Source organism: Tenrec ecaudatus, chromosome 10 (assembly GCF_050624435.1).
Source record: "Tenrec ecaudatus isolate mTenEca1 chromosome 10, mTenEca1.hap1, whole genome shotgun sequence".
In the NCBI taxonomy this organism is placed as follows: domain Eukaryota; kingdom Metazoa; phylum Chordata; class Mammalia; order Afrosoricida; family Tenrecidae; genus Tenrec; species Tenrec ecaudatus.
Genome location: NC_134539.1, coordinates 153,080,179 through 153,100,095, shown reverse-complemented (window position 1 = coordinate 153,100,095; position 19,917 = coordinate 153,080,179). Strand labels below are relative to the sequence as shown.

At 57.7% G+C, this 19,917-nt stretch overlaps 1 protein-coding gene and 1 non-coding gene across 5 annotated transcripts; one reads left to right on the top strand and one right to left on the bottom strand.

Annotated features, from left to right (window-relative positions):
* Positions 1–475: 475 nt before the first annotated feature.
* SLC16A5 (solute carrier family 16 member 5) lies at positions 476–17,117 on the bottom strand. Of its 4 annotated transcripts, none has more exons than XM_075562189.1 (6): positions 13,281–14,061; positions 11,817–11,926; positions 9,613–9,857; positions 7,472–7,615; positions 4,136–4,945; positions 476–2,839 (listed from the first exon to the last, which is right to left on the bottom strand). In XM_075562189.1, the coding sequence occupies exons 3-6, from the start codon at positions 9,809–9,811 to the stop codon at positions 2,604–2,606; spliced, it is 1,389 nt and encodes a 462-aa protein (XP_075418304.1). In that variant the 5' UTR covers positions 9,812–9,857; positions 11,817–11,926; positions 13,281–14,061; the 3' UTR covers positions 476–2,603. The 4 variants fall into 4 exon arrangements, with proteins under 4 accessions (XP_075418304.1, XP_075418305.1, XP_075418303.1 ...); XM_075562190.1 differs by having other exon boundaries at positions 9,613–9,854; XM_075562188.1 differs by lacking the exons at positions 11,817–11,926; positions 13,281–14,061 and adding an exon at positions 16,864–17,117.
* On the top strand, positions 1,170–1,279 carry LOC142460451 (U6 spliceosomal RNA). The gene has a single exon (XR_012786652.1). It is a non-coding gene; the product is annotated as a U6 spliceosomal RNA (small nuclear RNA).
* Positions 17,118–19,917: the final 2,800 nt, after the last annotated feature.

Here is a 19,917-nt window from a genome sequence, read left to right as displayed (position 1 = left end):
TGCTCGCATGCTGGGTTTATCATTTGCAGGAAGCATGCATGCCTGCCCTTCAAACAGCCTATGGTTCTATTCCTGTCTGGTGGCTTCCTGCTGCAACAAGTCTGAGCTGCCCTGTCCCCCTGAGGGAAGGTCATTAGCAGTGTGTTCGTCAGAAGCTCTGACCTCCAGGCCACTGGCTGGCAGCTCCCCTAGCCAGTGACTTACTCTTGGCATCCCTTCTGAGAGAGCTAGCTCCGTGGGCAGGTGGGGAGAAAGGGCTGCTGACACAGAGAACTGTCTGCAGGGTTCCAATGGCCCATTGCTGCTGTGCAAACAAGGATGGCTTGGCTACTGCTGCGCCTTTCATGCCCAAGTCCTCAACTCTCACAGAGCCCCTGGGTGGAGCTATGCAGATGAGGTGCTTGTGACCCACCCAGGGGAGTGGGCAGCTTGCTAACAACGCAAGGAAGACCATAAGGCTTTGCAAACTCACCAGGCTGTATTTATTTATTTTAGTCTCTTTCATTTGTTTTAGTTCTTTTGTTTGTTTCTACCTCTTATTTATTTATTATACTTTTATTGATCGCACCAGGCATCAAATGAGCCATCCCAGAGGGTGGGAAGGGGGAAATCTCACCACCACCAAGGAAAATAGACAGGAGTGGAGCTGGTCCTTTGGACCCGGGTTCCCTGTTTTGAGAACCTTCTAGACCAGTGGTTCTCAACCTTCCTCAGGCCACGTCGCTTTCATACAGTATCTCACGTGGTGGTAACCCCCAACCATAAACTTATTTTTGTTGCTACTTCATCACTGTCATTTTGCTGCTGCTATGAATGAGGTGACCCCTGTGGAAGGGTCGCTTGACCCCCAAAAGGGTCGCGACCCACAGGTTGAGAACTGCTGTTCTGACCCAGGAAACAGGAGTCACAAGAGGGTGAGAGACGCTTTCAGCAGAACCAGGAGACCAGTGCCAGGTGGCCCCCGGGACCTGCCAGCCCACCTAGCAAGGCGGCTATAGGGGGTGTACGGCCCCACAGAGTGAGCGAGCGAGCGTGCTGAGTGGTTTGGGGTTGAGGCTTACTGGCAGAGTGGGGTACCTCGAGGGCTGCAGAGCTTTGTAACACTTGCCCAAAGAGGTCAGAGGCGGGGCTGAAGGTCAGCTGAGAAGTAGCGGCCCGTCCTCACCGCTGTGCTCCAGTGAGCAGCCCGCGTGCTAAAGGCGGACCGATACTGAGACGACTAGCAGCATGGCCCCTGCACACGGATGACATGCACGTGGGTGAAGCGTTCCACCTTAAAATATAGGCAAACAACCCAAGAACTGTACTCTGTCCTTCCTGATCCTGAATACTGTGACTTCCCTAATCACTGCAGAGCGGTGAGTGTGGCCTGTGGGTTTGGCGTGGTCATTACAAGGACCAGGAAACCCACCAGAGCAACAGAGTGCTTGAGCAGAGGGATGGCCGGCGTCAGATGTGGGATAAAGGTTGGGGAGAGGGGAAGGAGATGTGTCTTATCTCTACCTCGGAGGAATCTGCTTCGGCCTGCTGAGCTGGAGTCTCCCTCCCTCTGGTGAAGTTAGAGGTCAGATGCGCCCCAGCCCCACCCCAACCCAACCATGCCATTTTTGACAAGTCGATGCCATTCATTTTCACAACAGACTTTTTGTGAAGTAGCTTGCCAGCTCTTTCTTCTGAGGCACCTCTGTAGACTCAGACCTTCAGCCTTCGGGCTGGCCTTGGGGGGTGTTCACTGTTTGCTTGACAGAGACTCCTTCAGTCCCTGAGGTCCTCTGAGAGTCAATCACCTCCTTTCTGCCCCCAGAGCCAACCCTCCTGGCCAGGACTGTATAGGGACACCTTAGGTTACATCCAGCTCCACGGATTCTAGGACCCCACCTCGAGGCTCCCTGTGTTTACTGTGCAGATGCCAGGAAAGACACTCCACTCCACCCAGCATTTAATCTGTCCAAATTTCACCACCAGGACACCTCCTGGGCCTGGTCTTCTTCCACCACAAGCCATAGCTCCTCTTCTGCCAAGGCCCTTCCTCCTGGGGTGCAGCCCAGGGTGCAGCCCAGCTGCCTGCATGGAGGGGAGGTGTCAGAGAACACCACTTTGGGCTGCCCAGGGCTGGCCACGAAGGAGGAGGGGACGGGATGGCCCCTGGGGAGACAGGCCTTCCTGTCTAGAGGCTGGAGACAAAGAAAGGTCGCATGAGAGGTCTCAGGATGGATTGGAAGGTACGGTGTGATAATTTATAGCAGCAGCAGCAGCAGTCTGTAGCCAGCTGAGACAAGCCGGCGGGAACAGACCTTCGCAGGGCTCAGACCACCCCCCTTCTGGGGCCCCAGAGTGGTGGTGACCAAGGCAAATGCCAGGAGGACCTGCTCCTGGACTGGGCCGCCTGGAAGGAGCCCCAAGTCTTTGGAGGCCAGCTTCAAGGTCCCTGCTCCAGGCTGGGTCCTGCCAGCAGAACCCGGGCAGCCTCTGGTCCTGGCTTCCTGGGCAGCCCTCCACCCAGGCCCTGGCAGCGAGTGTCCCGGGCTGAGGCAATGGTCATTTACGTGATCCTGGGGCTTGGACACTGGTCATGTCCATGTGGCCACGTGTGGCCCCGGAGATCAGAGGCTGGTCACATACATGATCTCGGGGTACAGCTGCTTCCTGGAACTTTCTGGGCCCTCGTGGGTCAGGTCCTGCTCTGCGCTGGCTCCCCCCACCTCAGCCTGCCGGCCTTGTTTCTCCTTCTTCTGTAGGACACAGAAGCTGGTCCCCATGAAGAGGGCGGCCGAGATGAGGAAGAAGCTGGACATGTAGAAAACGTAGCGGTAGTCGCTCGTGGTGTCCAGAAGGAAACCTGGGGACAGGGAGCAAGTCTGGTTACTGCCCGGGGCTATGAGGTCCCCCTTCCCGTGTCTGTCTGTCTGTCTCTCTCTCTCTCTGTGTGTGTGCACTGGAGGAGAGTGGGGGCTTTCTTTCTTTGGGGACCTGCTTTTAACTCAGGGTCAGGAACCCTGGCTGGCACCTCGGATGGCCTAGGCAGAGCGCAGTTCTTAAGCAGATATTGTCTGCAAGGCAATTAAGGGAAGGCAGCCAAAGAGTCTGGCGAGTGGCGTCTGGGATGTTTCTTCAGCCACTTCCCAGGGTCCACCCAGGCACACCCCTGGGCAGCTTGCCACGTATTTGCTTGGAGAACTGAGCTTCCGAGGCTGCGCGGCTGGGGAATCTGAGGGTCTGATCCTGACAACCATTGTGGGAGAGACTTAGACCCTAGCTTCCCAGACTGATTGTCCTGTCGCTCCCGTTTCAGAAAACAAAACAAGCACCCCCGCAACGAACAGCTTTCCTCCTAAAGCCCCTGATGTAGGATAACGTGGAGGGGTCTGTTTTTGACGCCCCCCCCCCATGTTCCCCTAAATGCCGCCGCGTAAGGTGACCAGATTCTAACATTGGCAAAGCGGGACACCATTGATAAAACTCATATCCTGGCGAAATAGCCACATGGCAGCCGAAAACCGTCTACCCCAGCTTGTCGTGCATTCTTTCCAAAAATCGGGACTTTTAAAAAATGCCGCAGGATGCGGGAAGCATTGTTAAAAATCAAGACTGTCCCGCCAAAAGCGGGACGTCTGGTCACCGAGCCCTCTGGGGACACTGTTCGTTCGATGTTCCCCTCTGGCCTGACAGGGAGGAGTCCTGGTGGTACAATGGTCAGGTGTTGGGCTCAGTCAGCAGTTCAAAACCACCAGACGCTCCTCAGGAGAAGACGCGGCTTCTGCTCCCGTCAAGACTTAGGGCCTCGGAACCCCAGGAACCCACGGGGGCAGGTCTACCCCGTCCCATGGGGTTGCTGTGTGTCGGTGCCCACTCGATGGCTGGGAGTTTGGTCGATAAGGAAACAGGCCTGGAAGGCAAAGGGCTTGGGGGGGTGGGGGGGGCGTGTGATGCATGGACCCTAGTACCAGCTGGGGTACAACTCCCTGGGGGGTGGCTTGGGAAAAACAGCTTTCAAGCCCTAACTCCTGGAGATGCCGGACGGGGCCCCAAATGTATGTGGGCCGTTCCTCCCAGCCCCTCTCACACACACCTCATGCCCTTCCCTGCCCCTGGGTGCAGAGGCCTCCCTCCGCCCTCCCGGGGGGGGGGGCCTCACCTGCTATTGGCGGGGCGATGAGGATGGAGATGCTCTCCAGGACCGTGAAGAGGCCCAGGGCGCTGGAGAAGCGGTCCGTGGGCACGATGTCCATGAGCACCTGGAAGAGCAGGGTGCCGATGCCGCTCATGGACACGCTGTAGACCAGGCAGTAGCCCACCAGCACGCCGAAGTCGGCCGAGGCCACGCACACCAGGTTGGTGAGCCCGTTGAGCAGGGTGGCCAGGATGAACAGGTGGGTGCGGTGGGCGGCCAGCCTGCGGTGACCTGCCACCAGCCCGGCCACGGGCCGCAGGAAGATGTTGCTGAAGCCGATGATGGAGATGAGCAGGGCGGCCCGGCGCTCGTCCACCTCATGGCGCATGGCGTAGGGCACCAGGAAGACATGGGGCAGTGGGAAACCCACCATCATCCACATGACGCCCAGCGTGTACGCCCGGTAACCCGGGTTGTGCAGGAAGAGGTCGAGGGCCAGGTGCTGCTGGATGGCGCGGCTGCACCCGGCCAGGCAGCCGGACGCGGGCTTCTTGGATGGCGGAGGGAGCCCTTCCCGGGGTTCAGGGGCCACCATGGGGGCCACCGGCCTGAGGATGGCCCCAGAGACACAGCAATGGAGAAGGATCCCGCCGAAGACGAAGAAGGTGCCCCGCCAGCCCAGGTCCTCCAGGAGGTAGCGGGAGAGCAGCGGCCAGAGCATGATGCCCAGGGAGACGCCCACCGAGGCCAGTGCGTTGGCCAGCGCCCGTCGCCGGCTGAAGTAGTAGCCCAGCACGGTGATGCTTGCCTGGAAGCTGAAGCACATGCCCAGGCCTGCGGAGGGAGAGGGAGCCAGCTTGGCGGGAGCTCTGGGGTCTGGCCCAGCCCATCCCCAAGTTCCCAGGCCTTTTAAGTGCATGTTGATACAACTCGCCCTCAGACCTGTTTGGCACGGAGAGGCTGGTGACCTGCCCCAGGTCGCCAGGCTCAGGAATTAGACCCAGGCCGCCGTGCTCCACGCCGCCCTGGAGTGAAGCTGAGACTCGCCTTCCTTCTACCCTCTGGATACAGGCCCCACTCCCAGCTCTGTGCCCCGCCAAGCCCAGCACCGGCATTTAAAAACCCAAAGGGAATGAATTCCTTCCTTGCTGAGACCGGCCACAGATTTCCTGCTGCTGTTTGGAAAATTCCCCAGTATGAAGGGGCTTCAGAAAGTGTGTGTGTAGACATCATAAGATATGAAATAATACTAACCATATATAGTGGATCAAGGATTCATGAGGGCCGGAGGGCAGGGGAGAGAGGGGGGCTAAGAGGAGCTGATGCCAAGGCCTCAAGTAGAAGATGTTTTGGAAATGATGATGGCAACAATATTCAAATGTGCTTGATACTAAGGAATATTGTCATAACTGTAAGAACCCCCTCCCCAAGAAAATGATTTAAAAAAAAAACCAACACAGTGTGGGGACAAAAACAGGACGAGGAGACGATGGAATTTCCCCCAAGAACTTTCGGAAGTCCCCCACCCCCACCCACCCCTGCATGTATTGTGGCTGTGGGGACCCTGCTGATACCTGGGACCCACCACAGGCCCCTCTCCTGTCACCCCCGGGCCCCACCCACACCAGGCTTCGTCCTCATCCTCTGTGCGCCGCCTGCCTGTCCCAGCACAGCGCTGACCTCCCAGAGGGCCCTGCTGCCCCCGCTGTGCCCACCCCCCACAGAGGGGAGACCACAGCAGGACACCCGCCTCCAGAGGACATCCCCCCCACACCCTCTCCCTCCTCTGCCCACCCCTACCTCTTATCACCCGCCTTCCCTCTGTGAGCCCACAGCCACACCAGCCTTCCCACCTGCGTGACCTGGCTGTTCTCCGTGAGGCAGCCCCCACAATCTCCTCCTCCCGCCATGTTCTTTTGCCCATAAAAAAGAATGCCCTTGCTGGACCCCACAGGCCCATTTCTCTGTTCCCCTTGCAGCAAAATCCCTTGGAGGTACTGTCCCTGCCTGCTGGCTTCCAGTTCCTTCCTGCTGTTCTCCAACCAGACCGCCATCCTCACCCGGCCCCACCAAGGTCACCAGCCTCCGCATGGATCCTCCGCATGGATCCTCCACATGGAGGCTTGGCACTCTCCTGACTTGATTCCTCTCAGGTCTGGTGCAGCGGGCCATCCATGCTCCCAGTCTGCTCGCTTCCTCACCCCCTCCACCCCACACACTCCTAATGCTCCTTTTACTTCCAGGGCAGACCTCAGACCCTGGGGCCCGGGGCCCATTCCTTGGGGACAACCCTTAAGGGTCACCTAGCTTATGCATCTCCTGGATTCAGAACCAACCCCTGAACTCCAGACTGGACCTACCCAATCCTCAGCTGCCCACCTTCCCCAGGCCTGTGCTCGCCGCCGGTAAGTGGTGACGTCACCCTTGGGTAACTCAGGCATCAACCCCGCTGTTGCCCTGCTTGGCTCAGGAACCCCTACTTCAGCCTGTCACATGTGAGGCTGACCCTGGCCTCCTCTCAGCCCCTCCTCCTTCCTCCCATCCCATCACAGGACCCTCCACGGCCACCCTGCACCTTTCAGCTGCCCCCTCCCCGTCCCCCGGCTCTTTTTCTCTCTGAACAGCTGGCTTGGCTTGGAATTCCCACGCCATACGCTTCCGTGGTTCAACTGGGTGACTGAGGGCTGAGAGTCCGCAGGCTGTTCTCCACCCAGCAGCCAGCGAGAACGGCTGGGACGGAAGTCCTGAGCTTGCTGTGCGCTGCGGGGACAGAAAGTGACGCCACCGAACAGCTTGTGTAGAAATCAGTGAACGGTGCATACAGCCTCCACCAGAAACACAAGAGAAACCGGAACTCACCGCCATGGAGTCGATGCCGCCTCACGGCGACCCTACAGGGCAGGATAAAGCTGCCCCTGTGGGATTCCAAAACTCTCAGGGGAGTAGAAAGTGTCACCTGTCTCGGGAGGAGCGGCTGGCGGTTTTGAACCGCTGACCTTGCAGTTAGCAGCCCCACCTGTAACCGCTGCACCACCAGGGCTCCAGAAAACACGTCAAGTGTGCATGCCAGGAGCTCCAGAACCTAATAGAACATTCGTGTATACAGACAAGGAGCTGGTGTCCTGGTGACAGATGGCGAGGGGACGTTCAAGTCCCATCGTCAAGGTCTCACAAACCTACAGCCTTGCCCCGCGCTGGAGGGCCACTGTGTGATGGAATGGGCTCTGATGGTGCCGGCACTGCTTGTTGGTTTCTCTCTTTCTCTCTCTCTCTCTCTCTCTCACACACACACACACACACACACACACACACACACTTTTGAGTGGGTGCCGGGACTTCGCGGCATGGAGGGGCAGTTACCTGTGATGAGGCCCGCCGTGACGTAGAGCTGGCTGAGCGTCGTGGAGAAGGAGCTGGTCACCAGACCGAGGCAGGCCAGCATGCCCCCCAGCATGACTGTCGATCGGCAGCCAAAGTGGCCCACCAGGATGCTGCACAGGGGCCCTGTGGGGGGACAGAGGCAGGTGACCCACAGCTATCCATTGATCTGGTCTCTCCCTCCAGAGGAGAGGAAACTGAGGCACCGACTCTGATGAAGCCTTGCTTGAGCCACCTGGCTGGCCTGCGGCAGGATGGGAACAGAGGCCCGTGCTCTGGCTGGCCTCCCTCAGCTGTCCCACAATGACTGACCTGGGTTGACCAGTGGGTCACCTGCCCATAGGTCTGTTTTGGAAGGAGAATCTTGGGGGGAACTAAAGTCATGGACATCCCAAGCCCTACTCCCCGTTCTCAATGGGGGGTGTCCAATGAGGCCCCTGTTCTCTTCCACTTACACCTCTAGCTGTAGCCCCGCCCCACCCCCACCTTGCACCCTGTCCAGTTCGGGGCCTCTGTTCCTACAATGGGTAGCCTGGTGTCTGGCGATTCTGTGCTGCTTGCAGTCCCCTGGGGAGGGTCTGAAGGGCTCTGGGTAGGGGTGGGGTGTGTTTTTCCCTCCCCCTCCCCAAGATCTTTCACCCAGACTTTTGGTTTCACTTAGAGCATGGCCTGCTCTCCCCACCTCTCCTGAGGCATGTCCTTACCACCACAGCCAGGGATCAGCAGGAAGGGGCCAGTCCAGGGCAGCTACTCCTGGGGCCCCATTCACTAAGCACCCTGTGCCCCAACCAGCATCATTAGTTTCTGTAGGGCTACCCTCCAGAGTGATACCATGGAGAGGGGCAGTGGGTGTTAGTTTGGAGCATGTGGAATAGTATGAATATGTAAAGATCAGGGGAGTGAGCCGCCCGCCCCCAGAGGTAATCAAGCAGAGACTAGTGACCATGCAGCTTTTGAAGGAGGGGTGTGGCTTTTGATGGAGCATAAACACTGGCTCACCCATCCCCAGTCCAAGAATGCTCCCTTCCTCAAAGTGACTTTGGGAAAACCCTGAGTCATCATGATTTGGGTGTGGGGACTGGACACAAGCCAGCTGTATAGCAAAGGGTGCTGGGTGGGGCCTTGGCCAGAAACCAGCAAGGTGGCCACGGGGAGTCCTGGCACTCTGGACATGCTCTGCTCTCTGCTTTTCAGAGCCGCATGCCAGGGAAGGGAACTGAGGCACAGGCTGTGGCCATGCCCCTCTGCGGCCCGGGCAAGATTTCCCCCCAAACCCAGCCTTGAAGGCAGGGAGGCCGTAGTGGGCTGGGCCAGGCTCCACCCTCCAAGGTCCTGAGCTCATGCCTTGGGCAGCAGATTGGGGGTCATCCAGGCAGGAGGGCACCAGGGAGCTGGGGGTTAATGGAGGTGAGCAAAGCCCTGTGGTCCAGGCCCCTCCTAGGACCCTGTGTGTACAGTTTGCAAGGAGAGTTCTCAGAGCAGGAGGGCCTGGCACCCTGAGCTGGGGAGAGTCCTCCTGGGGCACCTGGCTGCCCATCCCCCATGGCTGGGTCAGGATGAGGGCAGTCACATTCCTGAAGAAGCCACCAGGAAACCAGGGTGTGTGTGTGTGTGTGTGCGCGCGCGCACGCTTGTGCATGTTTGTAGAAGAGAGAGTGCGGGGGCCCAAAGAAGAGGGAGAGGGGGTGTCTTTCAGGTCCCCAGAGCCCTCTGGTCCTTCCTCTCCACAGCAGGGATTCCGGGGGGTGCCTCCTGCTGAGTATCACCAAAACAATCAGGGACTTAAACCCCAAACAGCTCTCCAGCCCTGAGCACTCTGGAGTGGGTCCCCTTGGGTCAGGGGGCTGGGTGCTGACTGCAGCCCCCATTCTGCAGAGAGCTCACCCAGCTGAAGCATCCAAGAGATTTGGTTGACTGACCCCAGCCTGGCCTGTGGGGCCACAACCCAGGCCAGCTGGTTTCCTGCCAAGGGGCTGGCCCTGCTGGAACCAGGTGAAATCAACAGTCACCCCCACAAGGCAAAGTCTGTGCCCTTGGGGCAGAGATAACCCAGATGGCTGGGAGCAGTGGCTCCCTCGCACCAGTCCCGCCTGTCCTGTCCCAGTGGTCCCCTGGCTGCTCACCTCCCGCGTGGAGCACCGCCGTGAGGATGGAGGGGAACCAGGACGTCTCGCTGTTGCTGGCCTGGAAGTCATGTTGCAGCTGCGTGAAGAAGACGCCGGTGCAGGTGGGGAAGCCCAGGGTGAGGCCCTGGCTCAGCATGGAGGCCAGCAACACCACCCAGGCCCAGCCACTCTCCTGGCGCTCCAAGGTGCGGGACATCCTTTGAGCCCTCTGCTGGCAAGGCCACCGCTACCTGGGGCTCCTGCTGAGGGGACAGAAGGGAGCCGGTCAGCCCTCCCTCTGCTCACCTGCCACCTCCCCCGGGGCGGCTGAAACCTGTCCTTTCCTCCTGCCTCTACACTCGGTAGCACGGTGGGGCACCGCCCCCTGGAAGGTGGCCAGGGGCCAACACAGGGCAGCCTTGGCATCTCCTTTGACCCCCTTCCCAGGGCAGGCAGGGCAGGAGGGGTGGGCGGGACATCAATGGGTCAAGCCAGGCGGTGAAATTCTTGCTGGTGGTTCTAGGGCTTGGAGGTGGGCATTTGGTCATCTCAGGCCAGTCCTTTCCCCCCGCCCCCAGCTCCTCCACCACTACTCAGCAGAATGGAGCCGACACCCCCACCCCCGGGCCGGGGTCCTCCCCATGACCTCCTGGGCACACAGAACATTCTCTGACCAGCCCTCCTGCACTCGGCACAGACCTTGATAGTGTCCTATCAGGAGCAAAGTCCACTGTCAGGGCTGTTGAGCAAGCTGGGGCAGGGTGGGGCCCGGCCACCCCCACAGCTAGTGACAAGGTATGCTGGGTGGGTGTGGGGGGGAAGCGAAACCACCCTGCAACAAGGGAAGCTCAGGACGACCACATACCTGTGCTGCGTAGCTTACCTGCAGGACTTCCCTCTTTGGACACGCCCAGCATGCACGCGCACACACACACAGATACACAGTTACAGGGTCCCTACCTGCAGGAGAGTGACTGCAGGGTTTCCCCCTTTGGACACACCTACACACTCACACACACACGAAGCCACAAGCATGTACATAATAGACAGTTACAAACACACACATGTACACATCTTATACGTACACAGGCCCACAGACACACACAAACGTGACACACCCTATACGGACATTACTCATACAGACTCACACACACTTGAGGCACATCTAGATCCACACAGTCACGTGCAGAGGCAAGCACACACATGCAGCCACGAGCACGGACACAGGAGGCGCCCAGCCTGCATGACCTGCACACACACACACACACACACGTCCCCCTGGGATGAAGGCTCCAGTGAATTCCCTGTGGGAAAGGAACCCTGCTGACCACAAAGTCGGCAGTTTGAAGCCACCAGCGGCTCTGCAGGAGGCAGATGAGGCTCTTCTTCTTTTTTTTAAATTTATTTTTTTGAGGCTCTTTCTTCTTGTAAAGATGTCCAGTCTCAGAAACCCACAGGGGCGGTTCTTTGCTGCCCTAGAGGGTCACCATGGGTCAGAGTGGACTCAATGGCAGTGAGTTGGGTTGTTTTTTTTTTTTACTTAATTCGGAATGTGAATTCCCACCCCACCCCCAGGCTCCAGCCAGCCCAGGGGCTAGCCTGGGGGTGTCTTTGATGGAGATCACCTTACTGGGGGTCCCAGAGTCTCAGTCCCCCACTGCTGTGGTTGGAGGCCTTGGGATGATCTTGTAAGCTCTTGTAGCTAACGTAACGTCCATGCTCCAATTGTGGCCCAGCTCCTGCCACTGTGCTGACACCTGTCCCTGTGATGTGTCCATCTGCTGCCAACCTTGCTCTTGTGACGGTTTCTTTGTCCTCCCGTGTCCTTTTTAAAACTCAGCAAACCTTCGGATCCTATGATGACCTCCTGCTAGTGGCCCCGCATCTGGATGACATGTGTCTTTCTTTGCCCCGTTTCAGACAATAAATGCGCTCCCTAAATTGTACTTGAGATGGGGTCTCTTTCATACCCTAAAACAATATTTACCCAGCTGCATACTTACACGCAGAGAAGTCTGGAGACGGACAGACAGACAGACAGACAGACAGGCGCAGACATGGGCTACACAGACACATCCATAACTAGGTGTACAGGACACAGACCTCCCAGCTCGGCCTCTCCCCCCTCATCCAATAGCGGGCTTGGACCAGCCGCCCAAGTCCCGGCTCCATCCCCAGTGCAAGCCCTCCTCCCTCCGCCTCCCTGGAAGGGGGACCCTCACCTCACTAACACTCAGGGCTCCAGGCTGAAGCCGCAGGGAGACCTGGCCTCAGTTAATCACACTGACTCCACAATCTGCTGTTCCCACGGCCAGCCAGCCGCCCTCAGGTTCTGGAAGATCAGATGGGGGCAGTTCAGGAAGCAGCCAGAAATATGAAACTCTCACTTCCTGTCAAAGCCCAGCGTTCCACACCTTAGGAGCCTGGCATCAGCACCTCAGCCAGACCCGCCTTCCACGCCTCCAATCCCTTCTGGGGCCTCCTCCCTGCCCAGAGAAATTCCCTGGGAGCCATTCATCAGAGCCCCAGCCTGTGCGTGGACGTGTGTGTGGGATTATGTGTGTGTCCTCTTCTGCCTGCATGGGATTTGGGGTCCGAAAGAGGCCCCCAGCCCTGACCCTTGCCCAGCTCCAGGCCCAGGGCAGATCCTGCAGATGCCCTCGGCCTCTCCCAGCAGTTCTGTGCCCCAGGGAAGGAAAAGGCAATGAATGCCATTTGGAACTTTTCCAGGGGGACCTGTGGGTAGAGTCTCCTCGGGCCTGGGTGGGGTCAGGGGCTGCCACTTTGTCCTCTTCTTCCCAGAAGGACCCACCCAGCCTTCCTCTGGCCTCCTCACTTCCTCAGCCACTGCCAGACATTCCCAGGCCCGGCCAGAGCCCCTGAGGCCAGGGTGCTCAGGATGGGTAGTTTCCCTCTGCAGCTGCCAGCTACGTGTCACGGACCCAGGCTGGGCAGAAGGGGCGTCGATGTGGAGAGGCCACCACACCAGGCGTTCTGGAGACTCTCCCATAATCCATCCTGCCCCTGCCTTGGAAAGGCCTGCCTTAGCATGTTTCCTGAGGAGCCTCCCTCTGAGGGGCTCACCTCTTCTGGGAGAAAGACGGGGCTTTCTACTCCTGCAGCAGTTACAGCCACGGAAACTCAAACGGGGGCAGTTGTACCGTGTCCTGCAGGGTCACTAGGAATCGGCATGGACTTGAGGGCAGTGTGTTTGTTTTTTTGGGGGGGTGTTCTCCTGTACCCCACTTCCTCTCTGCAACTTTTCAGGGCCTGGCTCTTCACAACTCGCCTCCCCACAGATCTCAGGAGGCTGCTGGTCAACGGTCCCTAGTCAGCTACAGCACCTCAAACCCCAGGGACAATCAAAGCCCAGCACATCTTACCCCTTGACTCTGTTTATGCCTGCTGGACCCCAGCCTCCCTGTGGGTGCCCCTCCGCACCCACTTCTATGAGATGGCTGTCTCCTCCCCTCCTTGGCTCTGCAGCCCTCAGCGGGGGAGAAATCTAAGGGGTCTTGCAGTGCCCTTGGGAAATCATGCTGATGCCCACCCCAGCCTGGGCGAGGCCCCTCCCGGGCCCTCCCCATTGTCACACTGCACTGCTCTTGTGGCCCCTCCCACCCCCTCCATTGCTGTGAGCAAGGACCTGTCCCTCTAACCCAGCCCCTGGCCCAGCAGTGACCCACCTGTGCTCCTGGGGGACAGGAGAGCCCAAGACTGCGTGTGACCCGGCTCTCTGGTGGGCAGGTCCATTCCAGAAGAGTCCGGCAGGGCAGAGAAGAGGTGGAGATGGAGCTCTGACTTGGTCTCTGCTCTGCCAGGGAAAGGGAAGTGGTCTTCCCTGGCATGGGAACCCTGAGTCACGCATGGGCCTGCCTGGTGGGGCTTGTGGGGGCTAGGAGGGAGATGTGGTCCAGGGGGAGGCCCCTTGGCCACGGGGACATGCCATCTTCCTGCCTAAGTGGCACAGAGATGGGCTTAAGGGAGTGAAAGGGGGGGTTTCAGTTCCCACCTCACAGGACCCCTGGTTAAACCCTTTGGTGTTCATGGTGGGAGGTTGGTGCTTTGAAGCCACCAGACACCCCACGCAAGAAAGACGTGGCCTTGTCACAAAAGACACACAGAAACCCACAGGGACAGCCCTACTCGGTCCTACACGGGCACCATGAGTCAGAATCCACTTCATGGCAGCGGGTTGGGATTTTTGGGGTTTGTCTCCAGCCAAGAAGTATATGAGGAGCACCCAGTTGTTCTATTCCTGCCCCTCGTTACGGGCTCCGCCGGACCGACCTCTGAGAGTTCAAACAGATGCCCCAGCAGAGAGCAGGGGGCGTGAACACGGGGAGACCCTGAGCTGTGACCTCCCAACTGGCAGGGCTGGCTGTATGCAGTGGGCAGAGATGAGGAGAACACAGCCCTGGAAGGCACAGAAGGACGGGCAGCCCCAGACGGGGGCCCTGAGACCCCTTTCCTTTCCCCAGGGACCCTCCATCAGGCAGGCTCCTTGGCCTGCAGTGAGAACATAGGGCGGGAAGCAGGGGGGGGGGGTCCCCATTCTAAAGCAGCAAGAACCAGCCTTAACTGTGGCACGGGTAGCCCTCAAACCCCGTGCCCACCAGAGGGCCTGGAAGGAGGGAGGTTGGCCCAGAGGGGGCGAGTCCTGCCCCCACACATGGCCCACCCTCACGTCTGGAAGGCATCGAACTGGGCAGGGGGTGGGATGGAGGTGTGGGGGAGCTAAGGATCACACCACCAGACGGGTGACCCCCAAATACCTGTCTACATAGTGTTTGCAGTTCCAGCAGAAAACGGCTATTTTTCTTTCTTTCTTTTTTACTGTTTTTCTTAAAAACGTCCCCGTAGTCAATTCTAACAACAAAACCCTTTCTGAATATTTTTGAAGGCCGGGTTCCATGAAGAGGCACTCCCTGCTTTTTGAAAGGTCCTTTAAGGCCACTGTGATGTCACAAAAAGACCCACCTTAGCACTTGCTTCTGCTCATGGAAAGCAAGCCAAAGAGACTGTTCACTTTTTACGAAAAAAGGAGAAGAGACAGGGCAACCAGCGTCCTAGCCTGTGTCTGGTCCGGAGCGCAGAGTGGCAGCGCCCAACGCCAGCCACTGACGTACACGCAGCAGCCCAGTGCCAAGGGGCCCTGGCTCCCAGCCGTGTCTCTGGACAGCCTGTGTTACTCGGTATGCCTGCTCTTGCTAGGGATCGAGTTGGTCCCTACCCACAGCAACCCCATGCCCAACAGGACACAGCACTGCCTGTCCTGCGCCGTCCTCACAACTGTCCTTGTGCCTGAGCCCATCGGTGCAGCCACTGTGTCCGTCCACCCCATGAGTGAGGGCCTTCCTCTTTCGCCACCCTTCCACTTGACCAAGCATGATGTCCTTCTCCAAGGACTAGACGCCCCTGACATGTCCACAATATGTAGGGTGAAGTCTCGCTCTCCTTGCCTCTAAAGAGAACTCTGGCCGGGGGTCTGAGAAGGCTCAGCACGTCCCCAGTAAGTAGAACCAGTCATTGCTTCTTCAACTGACAGCATTTTGGCTTCGGACAGGCTTCTCAAAACTCTCTGCCCTCGAGTCCAAGCTGACTCACAGAGACCCTACAGGACAGGGCAGAACTGCCCCTGTGAGTTTCCGAGACTGTGACTCATTACGGGAGTAGAAAGTCCCGTCTTTCTTGTCCAGAGTGGCCGGTGGTTTTGAACTGCTGACCTTGAGGTTAGCAGCCCAATGAGGAGCCACTATGCCACTAGGACTCCAAGGTCAACAGCGCTTCCAAGGTTAAAATGAGGTGCTTTCCAAATGTTCTGACCTGCTCTGATCGCAGCTGTTATTAATCAGAGTAGACTATGCGTTGACCTGTGACGGAGCGGTCAGGGATTCAAACCTCCCAGTGGCTGCTCTGGAGAAAGACGAGCCTGCCTGTTCTCCTAAAGATGCGAAGTCTCCGTCTCCGAAACCCAAAGAGGCGGTTCTGTTCTATAGGGTCGCTGTGAGTCATAATCGGCTTTTCAGCAGTGTGACAAGGACGCTTCAAGTCACGCTTGGGGCCACATGCTTCTAGCGCCGGTCGTGGTTTTTGTTGTGGCTGCTGAGGGAAAGAGGAAGCTGTCCCCTCTAGGAGGGGACCTTACGGAAGGTCACGGTGGATCAGATCGCAGTGGGATTAGATCACAGTGGGATGTTGGCGTCTGTGGGCACGTGTTTTAACTCTCACAGCCACTGATTTTGCCACGTGTTCTGATGCGTCGTTAGGTACAATATTACGGTAATTAGCGGCACAATGGTGGCGTGGTGGTTTTGAGTCGGACTGCTGACCCAAAAGCCAGCAGTCAGAAACCATCAGCTGCTCCGTGGGAGAAAGCCAAGGCTTCTCAGTCCGGTAAAGATGGACAGGACACACCCAGGGCAGCTCTGCTCTGTCCTGCGGGGTCTCCATGACCTGGAATTGACTCCATGGCAGGGCATTTGGTCTGGCACGGTGGCAACCAGTACTGGGGAGCCTGTAGCAATCACTTGTGTGTGTGTGTGTGTGTGTGTGTGTGTGTGTGTGTGTTGTAGTAGTAGTAGTAGTAGTAGGAAGGAAAGGGAAAAAGCAGGAGCCTTTCGCGGGGTTACTGTAAGTGATGTAACTAACACCGTGGCAGTGCAGTGGAGAAACAAGTCAGGAGAGGGTCCTGTGGTTAGTACTGGACAGTCCAGGAGACGCTGCAGGCAAGCAATTCACAGCGATGGCACGTTAATCATTCGAGGACTGAAACCAAAGGGATGGAAGGCTGACTGCGGATTCTGAGCGGCCATGGAGGAGGAGGTCCCTGGGCCCGGGAGGGGAGTGACCAGAGTTGCAGTCCTGGAGACGGACCCCAATAGGCTCATGGCTTGGTCTGGGATGGGAGGAAGTCCCTGGGATTGGGGGAACAGCAGGGATCCAGGCACCCCAACCCTACTGATGTCACCGGCTCGCCGCCCTCGGCCTTCTGGCTCTGTCCCTTTCATGGAGGACCGGTTTCCACTCGCTTCCCCACCCTGCCCAGGTCGGGTCTCCTGGGGGCGGGTGTGTTGGGGGTGTTCTGGGGCGCCCCCAGCCGAACCTCGGGCGGAGGGCAGTGGGTCCCCAGGACCCAGCAGCGGAGTGAGACACTATTCTCCTCCCGCCCCCACGGGGCCCGGCCCTGGCAGACGGGGCGCTAAAGGGGACCCCGGACCGCGGGGAGGGGCGCGGGGTGGGGGGGCAGTGGGCCGGAAACCTGCTCACCGGCTGGGGCGCGACGCGGGCGGAGAGGCTGCAGCGCGCGGGGGTCCCGGGGGTGGGGTTGGGGGGCGGCTGAGGGCTCCGGGGGGCCGGGCCCCACGTCCGTCCGCACCGCCCTCAGGACGCCTGGTTCCTGGTTCGTGGGGCCCCCAGTGGTCGCGAGGCTCCGGCTCGGCGAGCGGATTTCCATGTCGTTAGCATGTAATTTGCATAGCCCCAACGCTGGCTTTCCGGCTTCCGGAATTTGGAACCCTGAGTCCCAGGGCTGAGGGGCGGGATGACAGCGCAGTGGGGAGCCGCCCTTCCCGGGGGGGAAGCTGGGGGGGGCGGTGCGGGGGGGGGGTTCGAGGAACTTTCTGATGCGGGGGCTGCAGCTGCGCAGGGGTCTTGGAGAGACGCACTTGGGGGAGCGATCAAGAGGACCCAGAGGGGGAGGGCGGGGAAGAAATGGGGAGCTGACATCAGGGGCTCAAGCGGGAAGGGGGATGCTCTGGAAATGACGATGGCGGCAAATGTGCACGAGCTTGGCACACTGGAGGAATGCATGCATTGTGATGAGATGTCAGAGCTCCCAATGAAAGTATTGAAAAGTATGTATAAAAAGAGGATCCCCAGAAAGCAACGGGGTTCCTCCACTAACCACTGAGGATGGAGACCCCCTGGGAGTCAGCTCTCCCTGTGCTGGGCACGGGCCAGCGCACAGAGGCCCCAGCGCAGCGCCGTTCACAGCAGCAAGCAGCTGGAAACAGAAACTCCAACCTCGCAGATGGCCAGGAGAGCAAGACCCCCGTGCGTGCACCAGGAAGGATGACTACTGTCCACTGTTAGGGGATAAAAAACCAAGACAAAGACTGACATGACTTTGTGGGGGGGGGCACCAAGCTGGGGAGGACAGGCAAAGCTATGAAGTAGAGGATGACAAGTGGGGACTTGGGTGGGAGGGAAGGGTGGAGGGCCACAATGGGACAAGATGTCAGAGGAGGGGGATGGGACAGAGTACTGTGTATGTGTGTTTGTGTGTGTGTGTGTGTGTGTGTGTGTTGATGAGCAGTTTGAATAGTTGAATGCAGAACTGAGGGTCTGATGAAATGTAACCTCCCCATCTCAGTCACAATTAAAAAAATAATTTTTTAATAGAGGGACCTTGAAAAGGTTGGAAGACGCCCCACCTCCCCTTCTGCACCCCTTTAGACCCACAGGCTTATTGTTAGCGTCTTCCCCTCCCAGCCAGCCCTTGCTGGGTGCCTCAAGTAGAGCTCCAACTCAGAGAGGCTTTCCGACTTTCTGGGACAGAGCAGAGCCACCCCATGGGGTTTTCAGGTAGGCATGCTCTAGGAGGCAGACCATCCTGCCTTCTTCACGGAAAGTTACCGGGCTGATTAGAATCGCCAGTTATGACAATTGTGCCGCCAGGACTCTTTGGCTGGCTGTTAAGGTGCACTGTTTAATTTTATTCAATTCCTACACAGCTACAAGAATCAAAACAGTGTGCTACCGGCATGAAAAAGAGATATATAGATCCATATATGGAGAGTCAGAAATAAATCTCTGACATGTTCATTTCCCACAAGGGCGCCGAGAATGCAGCCTTTCAACCAAATGACACAGGGGCCACTGGGTCTCCAGTGAATGCAGCTAGACCCCCTACCTCACACCACAGACAAGCAGGAACTCAAGAAGGATCACAGACCGCAGTGTGTAAGACCTAAAACTGTATGACCCTGAGAAGGAATCCGAGGAGTAGATCTTCATGACGTTGAGTGAGTCCGTGAATGTTCAGGTCTGACTCCTAGGGCACGAGAGAGAACGAAAAGATGGATTGGAGCTCGACGGGAGAAAGGCCAGCCCCCCCACAACTAATCACGGGTTCAGTAAGCGCAACTGTACGGCTAAGATATATACAAAGATTATCATGAAGTCATAGAGCATGAGAGAGATAGGAGAGAGTGAAATAAAGAAGTCAGACACATGTCATGGTAGCATGCTCACCTCCTGGATGGCCATGATCTCAACAGCCAGGTCAGCGCACAGCGTGGGCCGAGGGCAGGAGCGCCAGCTGGACTGACTGTTTATTGCTAACCCACGCTTATATCTACTTAGGGGGGTGTGATTAGAGGTAACCACACATCACAGGAAGGGGCTGTACAATAGACATAGCGTGACAGGAAGGGGATGAGCTAGGGGTGTGCCCACAGCAATGGGAAGGTCTAGGGGTACACATGTGACAAGAAGGGCAGACCCTGGATTCATGAAGGCAGCCTAACCTTGGCCACTGGGCTCTCCTTCAGGGAAACAACCTCCTCCTATCCTTATCAGGAGAGAGTGGACCCTACTTGTTGTGGGATAACTGGTGGCATCTGCTCGCTCTGGTTGGCTGATAACCCTTAGGGAAACTATAGCCTCTAACCTACGTCCGTTGACCTCCAAGTGTATAGTCATTCACCACCTGTAGCAAGCAGCTAAGTTTGGCATATACTTGGGGAGACAACTTGGGAGAAATCCTTCTGTTTCCCACAGAGCTCACCAAAAGGAAAAGCCAGTGGGGAAGACACTCAAGGAAATGAAAAGATGAGCCACAGGACAGGAGGAAATATTTCAGGGGCCTTGTATGAAGATTACATGAAGAACACTTACAACTCCCTAACAAAACAAGAAAAGACCCAAGGAAAACAGACAAAGGGTCTGAATAGATCCCCCGCAGGAGAGAGGCACACAGCCAGGTGGTACATGAAACGATGGGCAACATCGTTAGTCATTAGAGACACGTGAATACAGATCCCAATTATATATGACTTCATACCTACTAGGATGGGTTAGCTTGTGAGCCAAACGAGAGAGAACCGACACTGTCAGCTTATAAAGCGCATAGTAGATTCCGAGGACCCCCCTCCCCGCCTGCGGCCTTTTTCTCACTGATGCTCCCTCACAGGGTTGGCCCCCTTCCCATGGCTTCCACGTGTAGGGATATTCAGGTTAGTTTGAGTTTCTCAAGGTATCAATATTGGGAGAAGAGACTGGTACCCAGCACGATTTGCCCCAGGTTCAACAGAATTGGTG

Bases quoted from the DNA above. Each gene is read 5' to 3' on its own strand.
- SLC16A5 (XM_075562188.1), bottom strand. From the start codon at position 9,811: ATGTCCCGCACCTTGGAGCGCCAGGAGAGTGGCTGGGCCTGGGTGGTG. The intron at 7,616-9,612 runs GTGAGCAGCCAG...GTCCCCCCACAG, and splicing joins GGCGGTGCTCCACGCGGGAG to GGCCCCTGTGCAGCATCCTG. The intron at 4,946-7,471 runs GTAACTGCCCCT...CTCCCTCCGCAG, and splicing joins CACGGCGGGCCTCATCACAG to GCCTGGGCATGTGCTTCAGC.